General features: G+C 36.5%; 2 protein-coding genes across 3 annotated transcripts; one reads left to right on the top strand and one right to left on the bottom strand.

Annotated features, from left to right (window-relative positions):
* LOC135471293 (MICOS complex subunit MIC19-like) lies at positions 1 to 7,110 on the bottom strand. The gene is made up of 7 exons (XM_064750464.1): positions 7,002 to 7,110; positions 4,517 to 4,565; positions 4,346 to 4,374; positions 3,897 to 4,001; positions 3,316 to 3,386; positions 1,514 to 1,649; positions 1 to 470 (listed from the first exon to the last, which is right to left on the bottom strand). Exons 1-7 carry the CDS (start codon positions 7,068 to 7,070, stop codon positions 447 to 449), a joined length of 483 nt encoding a protein of 160 aa, XP_064606534.1. The 5' UTR covers positions 7,071 to 7,110; the 3' UTR covers positions 1 to 446.
* Positions 7,111 to 7,194: 84 nt separating this feature from the next.
* LOC135469598 (rabenosyn-5-like) lies at positions 7,195 to 19,140 on the top strand. Of its 2 annotated transcripts, none has more exons than XM_064748091.1 (9): positions 7,195 to 7,327; positions 8,753 to 8,922; positions 9,641 to 9,784; positions 10,460 to 10,603; positions 11,257 to 11,418; positions 11,691 to 11,896; positions 12,391 to 12,461; positions 12,721 to 12,807; positions 14,770 to 19,140. In XM_064748091.1, the coding sequence occupies exons 2-9, from the start codon at positions 8,787 to 8,789 to the stop codon at positions 15,302 to 15,304; spliced, it is 1,485 nt and encodes a 494-aa protein (XP_064604161.1). In that variant the 5' UTR covers positions 7,195 to 7,327; positions 8,753 to 8,786; the 3' UTR covers positions 15,305 to 19,140. The 2 variants fall into 2 exon arrangements, with proteins under 2 accessions (XP_064604161.1, XP_064604160.1); XM_064748090.1 differs by having other exon boundaries at positions 7,197 to 7,327; positions 8,770 to 8,922.
* The last annotated feature ends 15 nt before the right edge of the window (positions 19,141 to 19,155 follow it).

Consider the following 19,155-nt stretch of genomic DNA (forward strand, 5'->3'; position numbering starts at 1 on the left):
TTTTTCGATTTTTTATATTAAGATTTCATAACAACTGTAAGTACGGCAGCATGTTGCCAACAAGTTCTCATATATATCTAGCAAGTTAGCACTCTGAAACATGCCTTCTTCTAACATGTGATGTTGTCAAATTTAAATATCTTACAAGATGACAGTAGATGAATTTGTGAGAAATCACAGGATCAAAGGGACTGTCTTGCTACCTTTACAAAAGGTGCCAGAGATGAAAAATAAAATTCACTAGAGAACCAAGTCCACTTTGAAGCCTTCGACTAGCAGCGAAGGTGCTGTTCAGTGAACAGATAACCAATTCATCCTTCTTCATATTCATAGCACTCAAGTTGACAGAAGTCTATCTGGATACATCGCGAAACACAAATCTAGATTTGAATCTAGAAACTTAATTACACACAGCAGGAAATAATTCATCTATACCTAAACCCTCATCAACCTTTTCGTGTAAGTGCATTCTGAAAAGAAAAAGATAAAGTAAACAATCAACTGTTCTTTTTGGTGCATAACAAGTAGATAATCAGTGAAAACTTTCAAGATATTTTTTTATTCGATTGTAGGTAAAAGAATCGTTCATCTTTGGCGACTATTTTTATTCATGGAGGAAATCAAAACATCTTTCTTACTTTGGCATGTAACTGACAAACTTTCTCACTCAAAACCCACAGGCTTTCACCTGCAGAGTGAGCTTAAGGTGTGCACCATATCAGTGGGAGACAAGTGCAAAACCAAGATCTTAACCTTCTCATTGCTGGTTTGTTCATCGCTGTAACATATGATAATATTCATTTACATCATAAATATTTTATGCTGTAAAGGCTATTTCACTACTATTTTGGTTCACAGCTTTATGGATGTAGGAAACCTTTGGTAAACCACTGCATATTTCAAAAGCTACTGATCTAGCCTAAGCTGTATTTCAGCACACAATCTAATAGGGTCACACCAAATTTTTTACAAGTAAGCTGTGGCTAGACATAAGATAGATGAAAATCGACAAGTAGTTTTAAGACAGATTTTAACTTTGTAAACTTACCTGGAAAGCCAGGAAGAATGTTGTTTATATTTTAAATCCATTTGGAGGTAATTTAAAAATCCTGGCCATAATTAAATACAATACTCAACAGACAGCTTTGGTCAACTCTGTTAAATATATGTATAATATTCTAAATAAGCTGAAAAATATGAACTTCATTTATGATCTCTCAACATTTCTGCCGCTTAAACACTGATATCAAGTTTCTAACATTCCACTGCATAGAAAACACTTGTCACTGTTGTGACATAACGGACATGCTACATGCTGTGATAGGCGAGGTCTTATTTCTTGCAGTTTCACGCCTCAAACGCTAATCTTGCAATACGTCAGTCGCTCTCGTGTAACAGGAGAAGTAATTCAGAGCAGGCCTTCTGTAACAAGGTTCAGCTTATAATCTATATCAGCAAATCCAAAACCCCAACAAAACCGAATATCATTGAGAGAACTTGTGAAAAGGCTTACCTGTCTGGCAGTTTCGACACATGATGTAAATTGTCGCACCTCTGGTGAACACATCAGAGTTTTGTCTGAATTAGCTTTGTAGCACTGGTACACTTGTTGTTGGAAATCTTGGCATAGAGCAGATCCAGTGTGCTTCCTGTTAGATATACATGTCTCATATTAAAATGGTGATTTATGCTCTGGTAAAAAATTATTTTTGACATTAAATCAACATTATATAGACTTATGCTGCAAGAGACAGTGTAAAGCTGATATAGTCACATGAAGGCATAAAGAGAGAACATACAGTGATCTCATCTGTAGGCCTATATTAAATGGAGAACTATAGGTTGCATGCAATGATCGTCTGTCTACTCATCGGTCTGGTTATACTGACCATTATATGTAATATTAATATACATGTAGATGTAACTATGAAGAGAGGTTTCTCTGTATTTTAACAACTTGTCCACAAAGAAACAACAGATACTGAGAAAACAGAAACTTTGTGATGTTCTAAAAATATTAAGGGCTAATTGGATGGCAACCAACAGGTCAGGTTATCCACTCCATCCATGACTGCACAAGGATAGAGAGCAGGGAGAGAAGCTAGTCCTGGCTTATCAGTATTTTCATTCAATGTCATTTCTGAAAATTACACACCACTGACAGAAATTTGTATGAAACTGAGGAGCTATTAAGACATGTGCTTCAAAAATGAGGACTCTCTCTCATTTCTTTGGACAAATCCTTCTTCATTTTTCTTAAACAATAATCTACTTTTAATAGTAATCTGTCATGTATCCTTTAAACCATGTATAAGCTATCGAATGTGTTATGAGCAATAGTGACATGTACCTGCAGTAGGTACAGATGTGATCATGATTGCTTTCTACTGGACTGGTTGATAATGGACTGAATAATACTCACTTTAGTCCACAATGGCAATATTTGAAGATGAAATGAAATGCCCAAAGCACAATGTAGTCCACTTCATAACCTTTGTTCACATGGAAATGAGCAATGTCCTTATTGATTTACTGACTGTTATTTACCTATTCACCTTTGTTCCTGAGAATACTTCACTAATATGATGGCAGTCTGTACCACGGGTGGAGGAAAGACGAGTGCCCGGAGTAAGCCACCTATATCTGACATGTAACTGACGGGCAAGCTCATTAATATACATGCCATACTTGTGATTCCCAAGACATTTCCAACAAACATTAAGTACCCTAATTCCTCAACCTTTTCACATATGAAAGGTGCAATTTATGAACATTTTTAATTTGACTTTGGAGGCAAACTTACATTGGTAGGATTGGTCAATAGCTGGAAAATGAAAATACCTACTTGCTAAACATACAAGATGGTCATAAACCTAACTTAGAGTATTTGTAGTACCCTAATTGCCCAACCATTTTGCAAATGAACGAGCCAATTTCAGTGCAATTTATGCACATTTTTAATTGGATTTTGGAAACAAAACTACATTGGTTGGATCGGCCAGTTTCAGGGTTTCACAAGACATATAATTTTATCAGTCAACACAGAATAATGCCTCTACAAAAGTCTTAAATAAACACCTTGTAAACATGTGAAAATACTGGAGAATTACACTAATACCCTATACTACCCTATGAGAACCTGAGAACAGAAAATCTTAAAAAATTCCCATCCAATGCTGAGATTGTGCACCCTTAGCAAATTAAACTCAAGTGCCACAGACACAAGCCACCCACTGTTCTTTTTCGGACCACAAATGACTTATAGGCATGGTCAGTGCAGTAAAACTTTGATACAGAAACTTTCACTTCACTCACAAGAACTTCTGCTCCACTTCTTCTACTGCTTTAGCAAACTGTTCTTTAGTAGTTCGATACACCAGGGCATTCTGAAAAGCAACATAGAGTCAGTTTGAGTTGATCATAAATACAAGCTACATTCTCTGAGGGAATAGAACTGAACTGGCTAAAAATGTTATTATAACCCACTTGTGCAGTTCAGCAATGCAATGTCATACTTGTTTAAAGGAATATATATGTACAGGAACATACTGTGGTAATACGAAACAGCCTGAAATCCAGGTATAACCATGATCTGCAGCATGTCATGGTGAAGTCATGTACGTGTACCAAGTTTCAATTCAACATGATGGACTGCCTGGAAAAATACTTTATGATGGTTTGATGTTCTCAGGGACGCACAAAAACATACAAAGTGTTGACCTAAAGTGTGTACTCTTGTACCGAGTGAGGACTAATAGTTGTAAGACCTGTTCAGCTGTTAAAGGATTCTAATAGCTTTTTCTGAAGCATGCTTATGACTGATGTGCAATGCTGTGGTAAAGAATAATTCATTTATATAATGGCAGTCAAGTTTCAAGAGCAAAGTGCTGTCATACCTTCTCTTCCAATGCTCTCAATTTATCCTGATAAAATGCCTCTAAGTCTCTTGCATGTTTATCTCTTTCAAATCTGGGTAATTTTTCAGGCTTCGGCAAGGGTTTCTGAAAATAAACGGTTTGGGGTAAATAATCATTGAGAGGTCACACAGATCATAGTAGACTCCATACTTGTACATGTAATATTCTTATCAGTACATCTAATTAGGTTAAGAGACTAAACGCCTAGGCTTTGACATTAACTGATTTTACAAATTCTATTCTCAAAAGAGACCATTAACATTATTATTATTTTTTTTAAACTTTTTTATTTCTTGAACTTTTGATTATGTAACTACCATTTGATTTTGTAACTATCAAGTAATAAATATGCTCTTATTGCATCCATAACATCAAGATAATGTGCGTAGCTTTTAACAGGCTGTCAATTTACACCTTAATATACAAACCTCTCTTGGCTCTGGGGGACTTGGTAAACCTACAAATGAAACAAAAAAAGTTTTACAGAGGAGAGTGGAATTTTAAAATTCAATGACAGAATAAAAAAATGACAAAGGTGAAGAGCAAGCCATATGGGGAGTGTACTGATACGACAGCATAATCATTACTGTGTAACATACCTGCAAAATCTCCTGTTTCTTTCAGCCTTTTAACAACCGAATCTGAGATCTGAAAAAAGTATTCAATACCATAACTATTAAAGAAATATAGACTACATATTAATGTACAAATGATTTTACTGGCAGTAGCAAGTCATAATTTAGTATAGCAGTAATCATGAGACGACACTCTTTTAGTTTTGCAATCACTGTAAACCTGCAAATACTGCTCAATCAAAGCACACGTGAACGATGACGTGCACAAAAATATAGGACTAAAAAATATAATGCTTTCAGCTTTTGGTGATGAAAGAACAATTTTCAAAATGCTAAGTTTTCACAATGTTGTCATCATTTCATAATTATTTGAAGTAATATTATACTGTGCTGCTCTTAATAACAATAGCAGTGAGAACTGTGCTACAAGATTGCTCCTACATTAAGTTTGACAAAAATCTGATATACCCACAGATGGCTCCGTCAGAGCACACAACATTTAAAAACTTGATGCAGTTACCTGATCTTGTCAAATATAGCATGACTGTTAAAAGATTAGTGTCCAGATTTACCTGCTCAAACTACTTATAAAGATTACAACCAGTTTTAACAGTAAATTACTGGGAGGGCTTCTGAAAAACATAATAATGACCTTAAATCTACCGAAAATATAGATTTACTCCCCAAGCTGATCTCCAGCCAGCCGCTGGGTATGGCATTTTAGCTCAGTGGCTGATGTCACAGATTTCCAACCCAAGTCTAGCTGGCCTAAATAACCTGGGAATTTGTATCGAAATGATGTCATTTTCGAGATGGATTCTCGCTACACATAAGTAAATATACTACCATATCAATTTGAAGCCATAGAGCATGACGTTGAAGTTCTGAGGTTTTATGACACTGATATTTCTGGTCAGACTTCAGATTCCTACCTTTCACACTTTGAATTTGATCTTTGTCCCAGGTATTTCCAACTACAGTAATACTTAGCTATAGCTTTATCCTGTACTACACTGTACACTTTGTTTTTCTCAAGGTTCATTTTTTATTTACTATTCTTTTCCTCTGTCAACTTCACAATAAATATCATTCTATTCCCTCAGAGATTCTTAATTCATACCTATATTCGATGACAATGACTGGTACATCCCGAATAGCCTATGCCTATAGAGGCATATAATCGCGTACAATATAATTACATGTATGATACAATATATATCACTTTTTAGGTCAGTCAATAGTACTTTGTAACTACTATGTGCAAGTGCCATTGTGGAAATTCAGCTGTATTCCTCTCATAGCTTTCATAGCTGGGTGCAAAAACCTTCTGACTAGTGCAGTAAATCCACACCTTCCTGAGGGACAAGTAAGAAAACTTCCAAAAACTAATTCCAGGGTTCTGTGGCACCACCTGTATTTGCAACCTTATGCAGAACACCAAACCATTTCATGGAGAAATGTGATATGCTTGTTGTCACTCTTGTAGCTTTTTTAACACTGAACTAAATTGCGATGCTCTGACAGCTCATAAAGACTGGACTTGAATGACGTAATTTGGCAGAGGCTACCAAGTGCTGGTGAAAGAAATGCATAAAACCAGCCTCTTTATCTAGTGATTTTAAGAGCCATACTACTTGGACTAATGTTACAATTTTTCACTCAATTTAACCATGTATACATGGGTAGTTAATTAGGAATAAATAATATATCTGGATACTAATCCTTTAAGTCGCTATGAGCATCACCAAGGAATGTCAGGTTCATGTGGCTTAGGATATAAAGGATCGACGTTGTGCTTGCAACAAATCAACAGATGAAAAGGTAAGGAGTATATTAAAGTGTCTGCAAACTTAAGGCTGTGAAGACTTGATTGGTGGGTAATTTATGTCTTAAACGCAGTGCAGCTGCATCAGGCTTTTGAAAGGAGTGCACTCTGATGTTGGCCATCCTTGGCCAAACAAAATTTTACCATACCTGACATCAGAGAAATCATGAAGAAGGAGAACTTACGAATTCTAAATAGGCAGCCTGGCCTTATTTCCTGCCAAAGCTTTTGAAATTGTGCATGAATAAATTTTATATCACAAAGTGACTGTCATTCAGGCACAAGCAGGGTTTTCCGTTGCAGGACACTGTTGAGATATCTTCTCACATCTAGTCTGTGTTTTACAGTGTTCTATCAGAGCTAATTCACCACATCAATGTCACGGTGCACGTTACTTTTGGCTTGTCTTAATCGGCGAGGCTTGCTTTTTTTTTTTTTTAATCAGACACGATTACCAAATAAACCGTGCACCTGTGTTCTAGCGGAAGGAGCTACCTATTTTGTGTGAGTCTTACTTCTATTTTAAAAGATCTGTAGTAAAACCGACCGGCATTACAGCATGTCAATAACACCACGAACACGGCGACAGCTAGGTGACACGAGAGGTCATCTCATGGGTTTTGATTACGCCAGTTGCCAGTTTCTATTTGCCCCTCGCCAGACTTATATATGGATGCTACTTGCCTTAACAACTCCCGCCCCTTCACTATCTTCTTCGACAACAACGCGCCGTGTACTGCCACTTCCCCCCATGTCGATATTTTAGTTGTGAAAACCTTGGCAGAATCGAGAACGGAAGAGCAGGAGGTCATAGCTTACCTCTGCAGAATATGCCCACATGAAATGTGATTGGTTGAAAGTTTGACATCTGTCTGTCAAGGGATGTACGCCGACAGATTGCAGGATTACTGCTGTGGTTTTAACACGGCTTAATTTCATTTGGTAGCTTTTCCCCAGAGTTTATGTGAGGTCTACATTTGAAAACAAGTCCGAAGGGAACTTGTAAAGAGGTAAATATCATTGGGTTATTTTGGAAATGCTTATGAGATACGATATTGAAACCTAATCTCGTGGTATAATGAAGCTACAACAACAACACCTATGGAATATCACAGAAAAGATCAGGCAGATTTCAACACAGGTTCTTCATGTTATCATTGATTAAGAAATGTAATGGCACTTATGTTGTAGCCTTCCCTGGAAAATAGAGTCTTTTCCTGTACGTACATCTATACTCCTATTGTTGCAAACGACACAGTTTAATTACCTTAGCTCTTTTGTGAGTGAAAGCTAACGAAATTAGTTGTACAGCCAGGAATCCTTACTTGAACATTTCAGAGAATAAGTACGGGCTACAGTTTAATAGAAAGGCCAGTTTTTCAATAAAGCTATATCTTGCAATCCTCCACTTGAGGTACTTCACTCTCCAGTGGAATCTACCACATAGCTTCTTTTCGGATTTTGGCTGCTGAGGGGCCCACCCAATTTCGCTGGCTCTCACTATGTAGATTTCTATCCATCAGTTTCTCAGTTAATCCATGTACATGGACTGTTGGTAGAGGAATACATGGATACGCCATATGCATGGCTGCTCAACTTAATGTTGGTTGAGGAATATTTCGGTATGTCATCTGCATGGCTGCTCTACCAACCTGTGATTGAGGAATATTTGGATACTTCATATTCATGGCTGCTCATCCTACTGTATGTTGAGCAGCCATGAATATAGGGTATCCAAATACTCAACCAATAGAGTGTACTCAGACTGTTTTTAAGTAAGAGTTACAGCACTGTAACTAGATATGAAAGTCAAACTGTTCCATTTTTGTTGGTGTACAACTGGATGGACATGATGGACAGCTATCAGGTGCATATGTATGGCTCATCTGAACTGTGGAATGATGGACTTTAGCTAATTTAGGTTAGGCTTCATTCTCTGGTTTGACTGTGGCTTATGTCAGGAAGTTTGCCAAGCTATGCTTTGTGAAGAGTGGTGGTTTTCTTTCAAGCATGAAAACCTCTCTCTTTGTATTGTAACTGAAATATTCCTTCAGAGTTTACCACCATGCAGGTGCAATAAGCTTCATTCAAATAATTCATTGCTTCTGAACATTTTCTGGACAAGCTAATTAAGGACAAGCCCGCTCATGGCTTCAGGTGAAAAGCTACAAAACCTTAACCAATTAACAAGACCTCAAGTTCAAGTCAAGCTCCCATTAGTTTCAGTAGGAATGATAGTCAGGTTTGCCTGGAGGTGTACAATTATTTATTAATAAATTACCCACAAAATAGCTCCAAAAATTATAACTTACTGTGAAGACATGATAGACTGGTAGCTATAGAACAACATCAGTACCAGGATTCCAGGATTATCCATAAAACGGAAGAGATAAATGTTATAAGTGTAGATTTACTCATCACAAGTGTCTTTTCAGATCATATCATGTTTTAGCACTTCCACTAATACATATGGCTAACACGGATATCAGGGAAGGGTTCCTGTGCCCAATATGTCTCAAGGACCTAGGCACAGTAACACAGTTGCAGAGCCACTTTGAGGAATCCCACTCATCTGAGGACAAAGCTGTTTTTCAGCAGTTGAAGGGTAAGTATCCATTGTAAACTATTGGAAGAAAGACAACAAATGATGCATCATTATTTGTTTTGGAAGAGGGGTAGACACAGATCTTTATGTTCACAGCCATTATTTTCTGACAGTCTTGGTAACATTTAATCATTCTGTACTCTGGAGTTCTTGCAATGCCATTGGATATGCCATATCGGGCAAACCTGAAACACAATGTTTTGTCTCTTGTACCCTATATGTGATCTACCTGCGGAAAAAATAAATTTGAATGAAGTTATGTCACAAGGGGCACAAGTGAGTTCTCTGGTTTTACAAATAACTTGCGCTTGATTAGTGAAAACTTAGATTTCCCTTGGCTAAAATGATAAAGTGTCATTGATTTTGACATTCTTGATGTGGGTTTTTGATTTTTCGATATCCTGGTTATACGACATTACAAGGTTAAACTTTTACACCCTTTAAACAATGGGGACAGTTTATTAATACATATGTAATGGCAGTAGCTTTCCAATGTTTATACGAGCACTTACTAGTGGGGTACTAGTGGGGATTTTCGCTCAGCTCAGTTGGTAGAGGGCTGAGTTTCAGAGATGATCAGGGGAGGCACCATATTCTCTGTGTCACAGAGTAAATATCAGTATGTCATTGTTATTGCCAAATATACACATCTGTATTAGAAGTAAATTGTGAATGAGCGCCTGCTTTAATTGTATTTTTATTTTTTATTTTATACCAGGTTTATTTGACAAAGCAAAGAAAAAGATTTTGAAAGCAATTGATGATGAAGATGATATTCAAGGAGCAGGTTTTATTGCATCTGTGTACACAACTACCAGTGTAACAGGATATGACCCAAGCTTTTGGGAGCCACAAGAATTGGGTAATCTTTTGTGGAAAAAAATGTACCTCTAAGTTGATGAATGCGTTAAATGTACTTGTAATTAACTAGTCAGCTAAGATCAGTTATCATTTGCATTTGTCACAGTTAAGTTTTCTGCTCCTTACTTTGACTTGACCTACATGTTATTTCTAGGTCCAGTCAAACTGGCCTGTTTTAGGCATTCCCTCCTTTGTTTGCTCAAGGCCTGCTAATAATAGCTTATTGCTTATGCACAAGAGTCTTCATTTACATGTGGCATGTCAAAGTTAGGCAGTAACATCACAGGATCTTATTGCAGGGTCACATTTTTTATTGTATTGTATTTCATAGGCTTGTAATAAAATGCCTCACACATCGATTTCATTGTAATATCACAGAACTCTGTGTGCCACTCCTGTGGAAATGCAACCATACTATTATAGGTGCCTACCCTAATTTCAAAACTATAAGCAAGTATGGCAAGTTTCAGAAAAAAATTGAATTGTGGAAATTAAGTTGTAATATTTCAAGACGATGGAGTAAAGGTAAGAATGAGTGAAAAAAATTATTTCTAAGATACAATTTTGTTTTTGAAACAACTGAACAGATGTAACTCTGATCAAATCTGGTATCGTGTATATAATGTAATATCATGTATAATAATAAGTATGTTTGCTTTCACATTTTTTCCTTCAGGTGAAATAAGGAGTCATACAGACATGTTCAAATCTATACGTGATGCACGTATAGACAGATATGTGATAGAAACTAACAAACTTCTGATCAGATTAGACAAATTAATTGCAACTGATGCACCAACGGAGCCAAACAAGAGAAAAGGTGAGATTATCAAGAGTTTTTAATTTAACCTAGTCAAGTATTTTAAAGGCCAGTTAGTCAAATTGGGACTGTCCAACTACATGTGTTTCCGATTCAGTACACTATTTAGATAGATACAGGAAATGCTTAAACATGTACGAATATAGTAGACCTAGACATTTTCCCAGTACTGTAAGAAAGAAATCACAAAATTCTGATAATGTAAACTGCTGTGACTGCTTAAATTTGTTCTAAGATTTTGTGTTTAAACATCAAGGTTGACCAATGCATGATGTGGTTTGCCGTCTGGTCAGCAGTTACCTTGGCCATAATTCAATTACTACTTAATCATTATGGCTCTTGGAACTTAGAGTACATGCAGGCATATCAGTGGCCCTTCTGATCCAGAGTAGGCTTTGTTTTCGAGTACTTAATTTCTAGGATAACAGGTTTTATTTGATACAAATACCAATACCACAATTGTGCAAATTTTTTGGTTAATAAACTTACCATTTTAAAATTTAAAGAAAAATAACATCTCTATTCCTGCCTTTCAATACACCAAATTTATGGGATAAATTTGTGTCATGTCTATTATATTTTGTGTAAGATATCATATGATTTGAAAGATGTGATATGGTTACCTATGAACATGTTTTCTTTTACTCTGCAAGCATTTGAAAAGTCTGTTGTACCATGGATACGAGACGGGGATGTGCCATTTTGTGTGACCTGTGGTCGACCATTCACGCTGACTCGCCGCCGTCATCACTGCCGCCTTTGTGGAGGAATCATGTGCGACCGATGTTCACAATTCCTTCGTTACTCTTATGGAAGTAAGTTGTCCACATTCTGAGATAATGTTGTAATGCACACAAGCTTTGTTTTAATATATTCCTTTTTCTGCTATGCTACATTCCCATGTAATTCTACAACTGACATATGCAATGACCAAGAAGCCTCTCACCAATGCGATCGACAAGAGTTCAAGTCTAGCTCATGCGTGCTTTTTCTCTGCCTATCAGATAAAAAGTAAATAAACAACTGACATACTAGTTTACCTAATCTGTTAAATTGAATGTTTACAGTGACTATGTTGTCTCAACAGAAAAGCTAACGAATCCTGCATTCACCTGCGAGAATGAATCCGGATTTCTTCGGAGATCTGACAGCAATAGCAGCCTCAACTCGATCATGAGCCCAGAGGGGGAGCCTCACCTTCGTACTTGTGTTGAATGTCGCAAAATGTTGGAGCGAAGAGATAAGCTTGTTGAGATGAGGAATACAAAGCCAACCATTATTTTACTTTATGATGCAAGTATTGTTCATTGTTAAGAGTTGCCAAGCGTAGTCATATGCAGATTTTATGCTGTACCACAGAAAACATTTCAGCGTTTAAGTTTTGTGTGAAATTTTAGTGCAGAAAACATTGAGCAATCCAGCCTAAATGTTTTATGTGGACAAAGTGAGTTTCAAGCCAGACCTTTAGTGGTGATAGACACAAATGTTGCTTGGTGAATTATTTTTCACTAGTAAGTGGGAAGGTCTACCAGCAACCTGCAGATGGTCGTGGATTTCCCCTGGGCTGTGCCCAGTTTCCACCCACCATAATGCTGGCCGCCGTCGTATAAGTGAAATATTCTTGAGTACGGCGTAAAACACCAATCAAATAAATAAATAAATATTTTTCAATAACATTGAATAAGTAAAGTTAATAACATAAAATTGTACGTATTTTGTATCTATTGATATGTGAAATTTCCTCTTATTGTCTTTTATGTTTCCAATCATTATTTTTTTTTCTTTAGAAAATGAGGTCTTGTTTAGATGAGGCAGAACAACTCCTTCCTAGGTATAACCCAATGGTAGAATCTCTGTGGTAAGTCACTTATCTATTGTTGGTAAAACTTGCTATGGACCTGGAAAGTTGCGTAGCACGTTTGGTTTTACAGTTGATATGAGAGAACGTCATGTTACTCATGACAATAGCAGATATATTGCAGTGGAAGAAAATTTGAACAGTTTTTGATTACATGGTATGTGTTCAGGGTATGTTATTCGAACAAGCTTTGTAAAGGGTGGTTTGATGGATGTAACTAATTCTTAAGAACTTAAAAATCTACCACTTTGGCTTTCAGTCTTGGAGAAGCCACCTATGCATATTTTGAAGCCCAGAAGCTGAGGGTGCAGCTGTTGAAATTGTTTGAAGCTGTGGATGTTCTAAGGTAAGTAAACTTTAATCCATCTCAATAAGTGGAATCCTTCAATCCTTTGAGCAAACCAACTTCCAGACTTCTTTCTTGGAGGGAAATTGAAGGTTTACAGATCACATCTGAGTGTCACTTTTTTCTCCACTTCAGTTTCTGCTAGGTTTCCCCCCACTATTTTCTGTCCACTTGTATTAATTTAAAACTTGTTATATACATGATTTAAGTGTAACAATTTTGTAAAGTTATTGTCAATTTTACATGTATTCCAATGTTTCATTTATTACTTATTTACTTACTGTGACGGAGGTGGTTAGTGTGCCACAGTGACCCAGGAGCCCCTCACCAATGCGGTTGCTGTGAGTTTAAAGTTCAACTTAAGCTGGTTTCCTCTTCTGCCGTATGTAGGCCTGTAGGTCTGTAGGCATCCTGCAGATGGTCAGGGATTTGTTCCAACCATATTGCTGGCCAAAAACATATTTCAGTGAAATATTCTTGAGTTCGTTGTAAAACACCAAATCAAATAAATAACTTTTGTAAACTTTTCCGGCCCGATAGCACAGTTGGTAGAGCGTCCGCATTGGGAACGGTAGATTCAGGGTCAATCTTGGGTCGAGTCACATCTATGACCTTAGTTGTAACTTCCTCGCTTGGCGTTCAGCATGAAGGGGATAGTGCAACGACTGGTTGACCCGTATCATTGGAGCAGCATTAGATAAAAGAGCGGTGGAAATCCTTCCTGCAACAAGGAGGCACTTTACATGCACTCTAAAGATTCCTTCGTCATCATATGACTGAAAAATTGTTAAGTACGACTTTAAACCCCAAGCACTCACTCATTTATGCACATTTCTCAAATCACAATGAAAATCGAATATAGGCAAATCCAACTCCCATTGGACGGGGATGTTGTTCTTGGTTAAACCTTCATACTTAGGTGGCCTACAGTTTGTATATTAGCGGCAAGTTGTTTTTTGATTATTTAAAAATGACTCTCTCTGGTGAAATCTAATTAATAGAAATGCAAATTAACGACATGAAGTTGAGTTTTCTCTGCAAAAGTAACTGTATTGGCAGATAGGCCTATATTTTATCCACATTATTAAAAGAGTTTCCAGGTGAAATGGTCCAAGGCCAAACTATGTACTCCAAATTATTGTAGGGATACAGAAAAAATGGGACAAAAACTGCCATAATTTTGTCGAAAATGAAGATGAAACAGAGAGAAAATTCGAATGTGATTTGTATGCCATGGTGAAACAATGCATAATATGTCAATTCACTGTTTTGAAGCGCTGTGAAAAAAAAATGTCGGGAAACTTGGTTGTGTCCATTGCCGAAAGGGAGCTTATGAATCAGAGAAAAAATCGATCAAAAGTCTGTATATTAGATCTATTTGTAAATATACTTAAAAAACTCTTTTCTACTGATAGGACAAAAGTAAGCAAAGTACCTCCACCTTTGACAATAGGCTTTTGATGTAGTATCTTCATTTGCTTGCCATGATATTAAAATGTAACAAGTCAGAAATTGTTCTTTATCAGGCATACAAACCATGCATGTGCTGTCATTACTATTCATCTACCATTAGCATGTTTTTCTTTTTAATATTATTTACTTTTAAACATGATATCCCCAAGAAAATTGGCAATGTGGTTGGACATCCATTCTGTTGTTCTGTATTCATTATAAGCTACCTGAACAGGGGGTTTCTGTTGTGAGCAAGCAACGCAGGAGGGGGTGCATTCTGAGTATACCTTTTATCCCAGGTGTCAAAAGCTGCTATAGTCTCGAGAGCGCGTATGCGAAGACCTGCTACAGGGCAGTCAGGCTAATCCCCTCTTAAAACAAAGCCCGAGTCTTGCTGCGTCAGTATCGTGCATTGATCGCTTTGAAGAGCCCGAGTTGTTCCTCCTTCTATATATACCTCCATGGTTATCCTCTCTGTGACAAGACAACCGTTTCCGATCTTTGTTGCAGCAAGAGGATTATGAAACTGGGGATGGATGGAGCAGATCTACCTTCACCAAAACAAACACAGCTGCAGAAATCTATCCGCATTCAGGCGAGCAGCTTTCTGCAGGACAACATGTTAACTCTGCAATCACTGCCAAGTGAAGAAGAATACAGCCAACTACAGGAGATCCACAAGGCTAAAGTTCAAAAACGGATTGCTGCTGAAAGACAGGAAGCCATGCTGGCACAAGAGCGTGAGCGAAGGAGACAGGAAGAGCCCAAGTCTTCTTCATCCAATCAAATCAAAGATTCCGGACACAAGCGCAGTGACTCTCGTGATAGTGTAGGCACTGGCTGGAAGCCACATGAAGAGGTGAAACGAACTGTGGTGAGAAATGCTGATGACCCCATGATACAACAAATGGACATTATCCGTGGATACATCAAACAAGCAAAGCAGGCTATGAAATACGACGAAGTTGATATGCTGGAACAAAACTTGAAAGAACTGCAGACAGAATATTGGAGACAACAAGGGGCAGAAAGTTTCCAAGCTTGACAAAATTTGGTATTACTCTTTTATATGCTTTGAATCAAACATAGATTCATTCAGTCATTGCCACATGGATGACAAGTGCATGTGGATTTACATGTGTTTTCCATAAGTGACTTTATATTTCACCATATTCACTAATTCTGTTTAAGTTTTTCATTTGCCAAATACTTTTCTAGCATGTTTTTTTGTTTAGCCATTTGTACACTCATTGAAATATCAAGGCATGTCAGTATTAGATACTTGATAGTTATCAGATCACTATTTAAAGATCCTGTATAAGCCTGCTGAGAATAGTGTATAATTAATACATACACATATATATCAGAAGCCAGTGTAGAAAATATTTTCACAAGTGATGTTCAACTGGACTGTGTTGTACATAAATACTGTGACAAGATGTCTGTTGAGCTCTTCTTGGATTGCTAGTTTTAGCAGACTTTGTACAATTGAATTGTTTTGTACAGTTCAACTCAAGGTGAGATAGATTCTCAGTAGTAAGCAGTTCCTTTGGTGGAACATTTAATAAACAGAACAGTGTTATGCAGCATGTTATATTATCATTTGTACATTAGTCAGTGTAACATATTTTGTGCCACTGAGCCCAGATATGTATGTCATAACTAAAAATGACATTTACAGAATTTGCTACTGCTTGCTTGCAAGTTATTATTTTAGTTTTATTGTTATTATTTTGAAGTATTGCTTTCTTGTTTAAAAAAAAAAGTGGAAGGGCCTCCATGGTCCAGTGGTTAGGTGGTCAAGGACAGTGACTCAGGAGCATCTCACCAGTGCAGAAGCAGTGAGTTCAAGCCCAGCTCATTTTAGCTGCCTTCAAGAGGGTTTTCCCGGGGCTCTGTCTGGTTTCCTCCCACCATAACTCTATTTTCTTGTAGAAGTGAATTATTCTTGAGTATGGCATGAAATGCCTGTCAATTTAAGAAATACACAAAATAGCATGTTTGGAACAGATGCCATGTAGAAGATTTTAGTACATGTTGAAACTAATCCAGACTCTTCGAAAAAAAAAAAGGAATAAAATGTTAGACTAATCTTGAAAAGTTAAAAGGTGCAATGTCTGTATATGTCCCGTGTTTAACAAACAAAACACATGGCCTATAATAATGGATAAGTCAATACAGTCCTTCCTTTAGAAGAATAAACTAGCTTAATACATGTACATTTACCAAGCAAATGTTATAAGAACATTTAAATCCGTATTACTTTAAATTCTGCTTAAAGTTACTAGATGTCTATTCATACATGTACCTAACCGTTTGTAATGACTTAAACTAACCCGTTAGTTCAGGTAAATGTTTGTGTCACTAAGACAGCTTGCAACCGATTTTAGTTAATGTGCACTGATACTGCTGATGTTAAGTTCTACCCTTTTGATTTTAAAGCAATGAATGAAGTACTTCCTTATTTTTACATTCCTGTGGCTTCCAGATATGTTTTGTCCATGGTCATTAGAAATAATGTTTATTAATTTAATTTTGCCTATGTAACTCATTCAGTATTATGCTTTAAGCAGTTGTGATTTTGTAATTAATATACCTTTATGTAGCTTCATCATTATATAGTCTGGTGTTAGATAATTTGTATACATGTATGTAATTAACAGTTTCCTTGAAGGCAATGTGTTGTGTTACAAAACATTATTCATTAATTATGGTCTTGAATTTGTTGATCCCATCATAATATTTTGTGCATGATATTAACTTAAAGGCATTAAATGGCAATGGGCTAATCTGGGCCTGATGGTATTTTTATATCACCACTACAATCAGCAACAGTGCATTATTGTCAGTCACTTGCTTTATATTTTTAACAGAGTTAAGTTTAACAAAGAATGTACAAACATTGAATTATTAAATGATATCAAATGTACATGTAGTAGGAAATATTTTAGATCATACTTGTATCTAAACTTGTTTTATGTCTGTAATTTCTCCTTTACCATTACTAGTCAATTGCTCGTCAGTGTTGTCCTTTCCTATGTGTGCAAAATTGCATAAATCACACAAACCTTTTCATTTTGTAACTTCTAACACACTGGTTTCAGTAGAAAGATCACCTCCAAAGCAGTAGTATGTGTGGTCCATATTACTTTTGTGATCTTGAAAACATTCATGATTCATTGTACTGTAGTTAATACCATGTACTATATCCAAGTGCACGTAAGAATACAAAATATTATTTGAATATGCCTGCCTTAGAATATATCTCACTTTGATGTTCTCCTTTTCATGTATGACATCTGAGATGAGAGATGTGATTCTCTGTAGAGTTCATGGGTAATTAGAAAGTGGTAGGCTATACCTTACATTGTCATTCAATAATTAAACAAATCATCTCCACCATTGTTCAGATCCTTAAGTGAGCAAACGTGAAGATTTGTAGATGGTAAATAGCTTTTAAATGATATAAATTATTAAACTTACCACCCCAGTGTTGTCTTTTCCACTCCCATGTAAACAATTTTTTCATGGATTTACCGTCTTATGCATGTGTAAGTAAACTTGATAACCATGGACATCCAGCAGTATCATTTTAAAAGCTGTTTAAGTTATCAAATTAGTCCCCCAGCCCTCCAAAAAATGTACCAAATTGAAAATACTTTTATGCAACATACTAGTATATCTTTTGTCACCACATAGACCCATACGTCAGTTCATCTGCTTTTATTACTGAATTTTATTACTGTCCTTCACAGAGCAAATCTGACACAGTTGTACATCTGTTTTACCCGTGCTTTATCATGGCGGCAGTGTCACTGTGGTTGGGTTGACCTGTGAATTTGCCTTGCACTGGAACTGAAGGAAAAATCGTCGGTGGTCACCAAGAAGTGAACAGATCTTGCATTATGATTGTATCTTCAATTCTTGATGCATTAATAATTTTAAGTTCAGTGTAATTTATTGCAATTGTATGTTATGTTTTGAGCTATTTATAGAATCATGTGGCATCCCCAAAAGTAAACATATGCATGATGGAAATGTCTTCTTGTTAATTCTCTATACAGACTATATATTATATTTAAATTAAATATTAGTGCTATTCACTAAAATACCTCTCAGGCCTATTAAGCAGAGGTGTGAGAGATGGTATTTTTATATGATAGGGGAGACACAGGCCCAATGAAATTGATTAAAATTGCTTCAACAGGTTACGAGATACTGCAACCATGTTAAAAAACAAACTTAGGACATTGCAGAAACTTACCATTGGTCACTGTAAATGAAAAGGGTTTTGCTCCCTACGCCTAAGTTTACATATGGTATAAGTTTGGTAAACCTGATTGTAACAGATTGAGAGATTGAATACTTACAAAAGTATGGATTGATGAACACTGAGCAATACAATTGTACCCCCATGGCTAAGGGGAAAAAAAATTCGACATTTTCAACTGCCTCTTGAAATATTCTGAGAAAACTGTAAGTGTAGAAATAATTTTAGCACTTTTATGAAGCTTGCACCTTTAGTGACACAAATCATATTTAGCATCATTTTCCTGACAATTGTATGCATAAATTCCCCTGAAAAAGGTGCTTTAAATGTCGAAAAGGTTGAAAATTTACAGTAAATGGTTTCCAGCCACTTTTGAACTAAAATATAAACAACTTTATAACATATATTACACACTCAAAGCTGTACACATCATCAATGGCAGTCTTCCAAGCAAAAGACACATGGTGAAATCAATATCTGTTTGTGTTTTGAATGTTGTATCTAATACAAGCCAAATGTATTTACATTCAGGATAGACTAAATATTGTGTTTTCCTTAATACTTATCCATACTTTTATGATGTAATGCATACCATAAAGTGACACTTTAAGTGCATGTTTCTGTAC

The sequence above is a fragment of the Liolophura sinensis genome, chromosome 7 (genome assembly GCF_032854445.1).
Source record: "Liolophura sinensis isolate JHLJ2023 chromosome 7, CUHK_Ljap_v2, whole genome shotgun sequence".
NCBI classification, from domain to species: domain Eukaryota; kingdom Metazoa; phylum Mollusca; class Polyplacophora; order Chitonida; family Chitonidae; genus Liolophura; species Liolophura sinensis.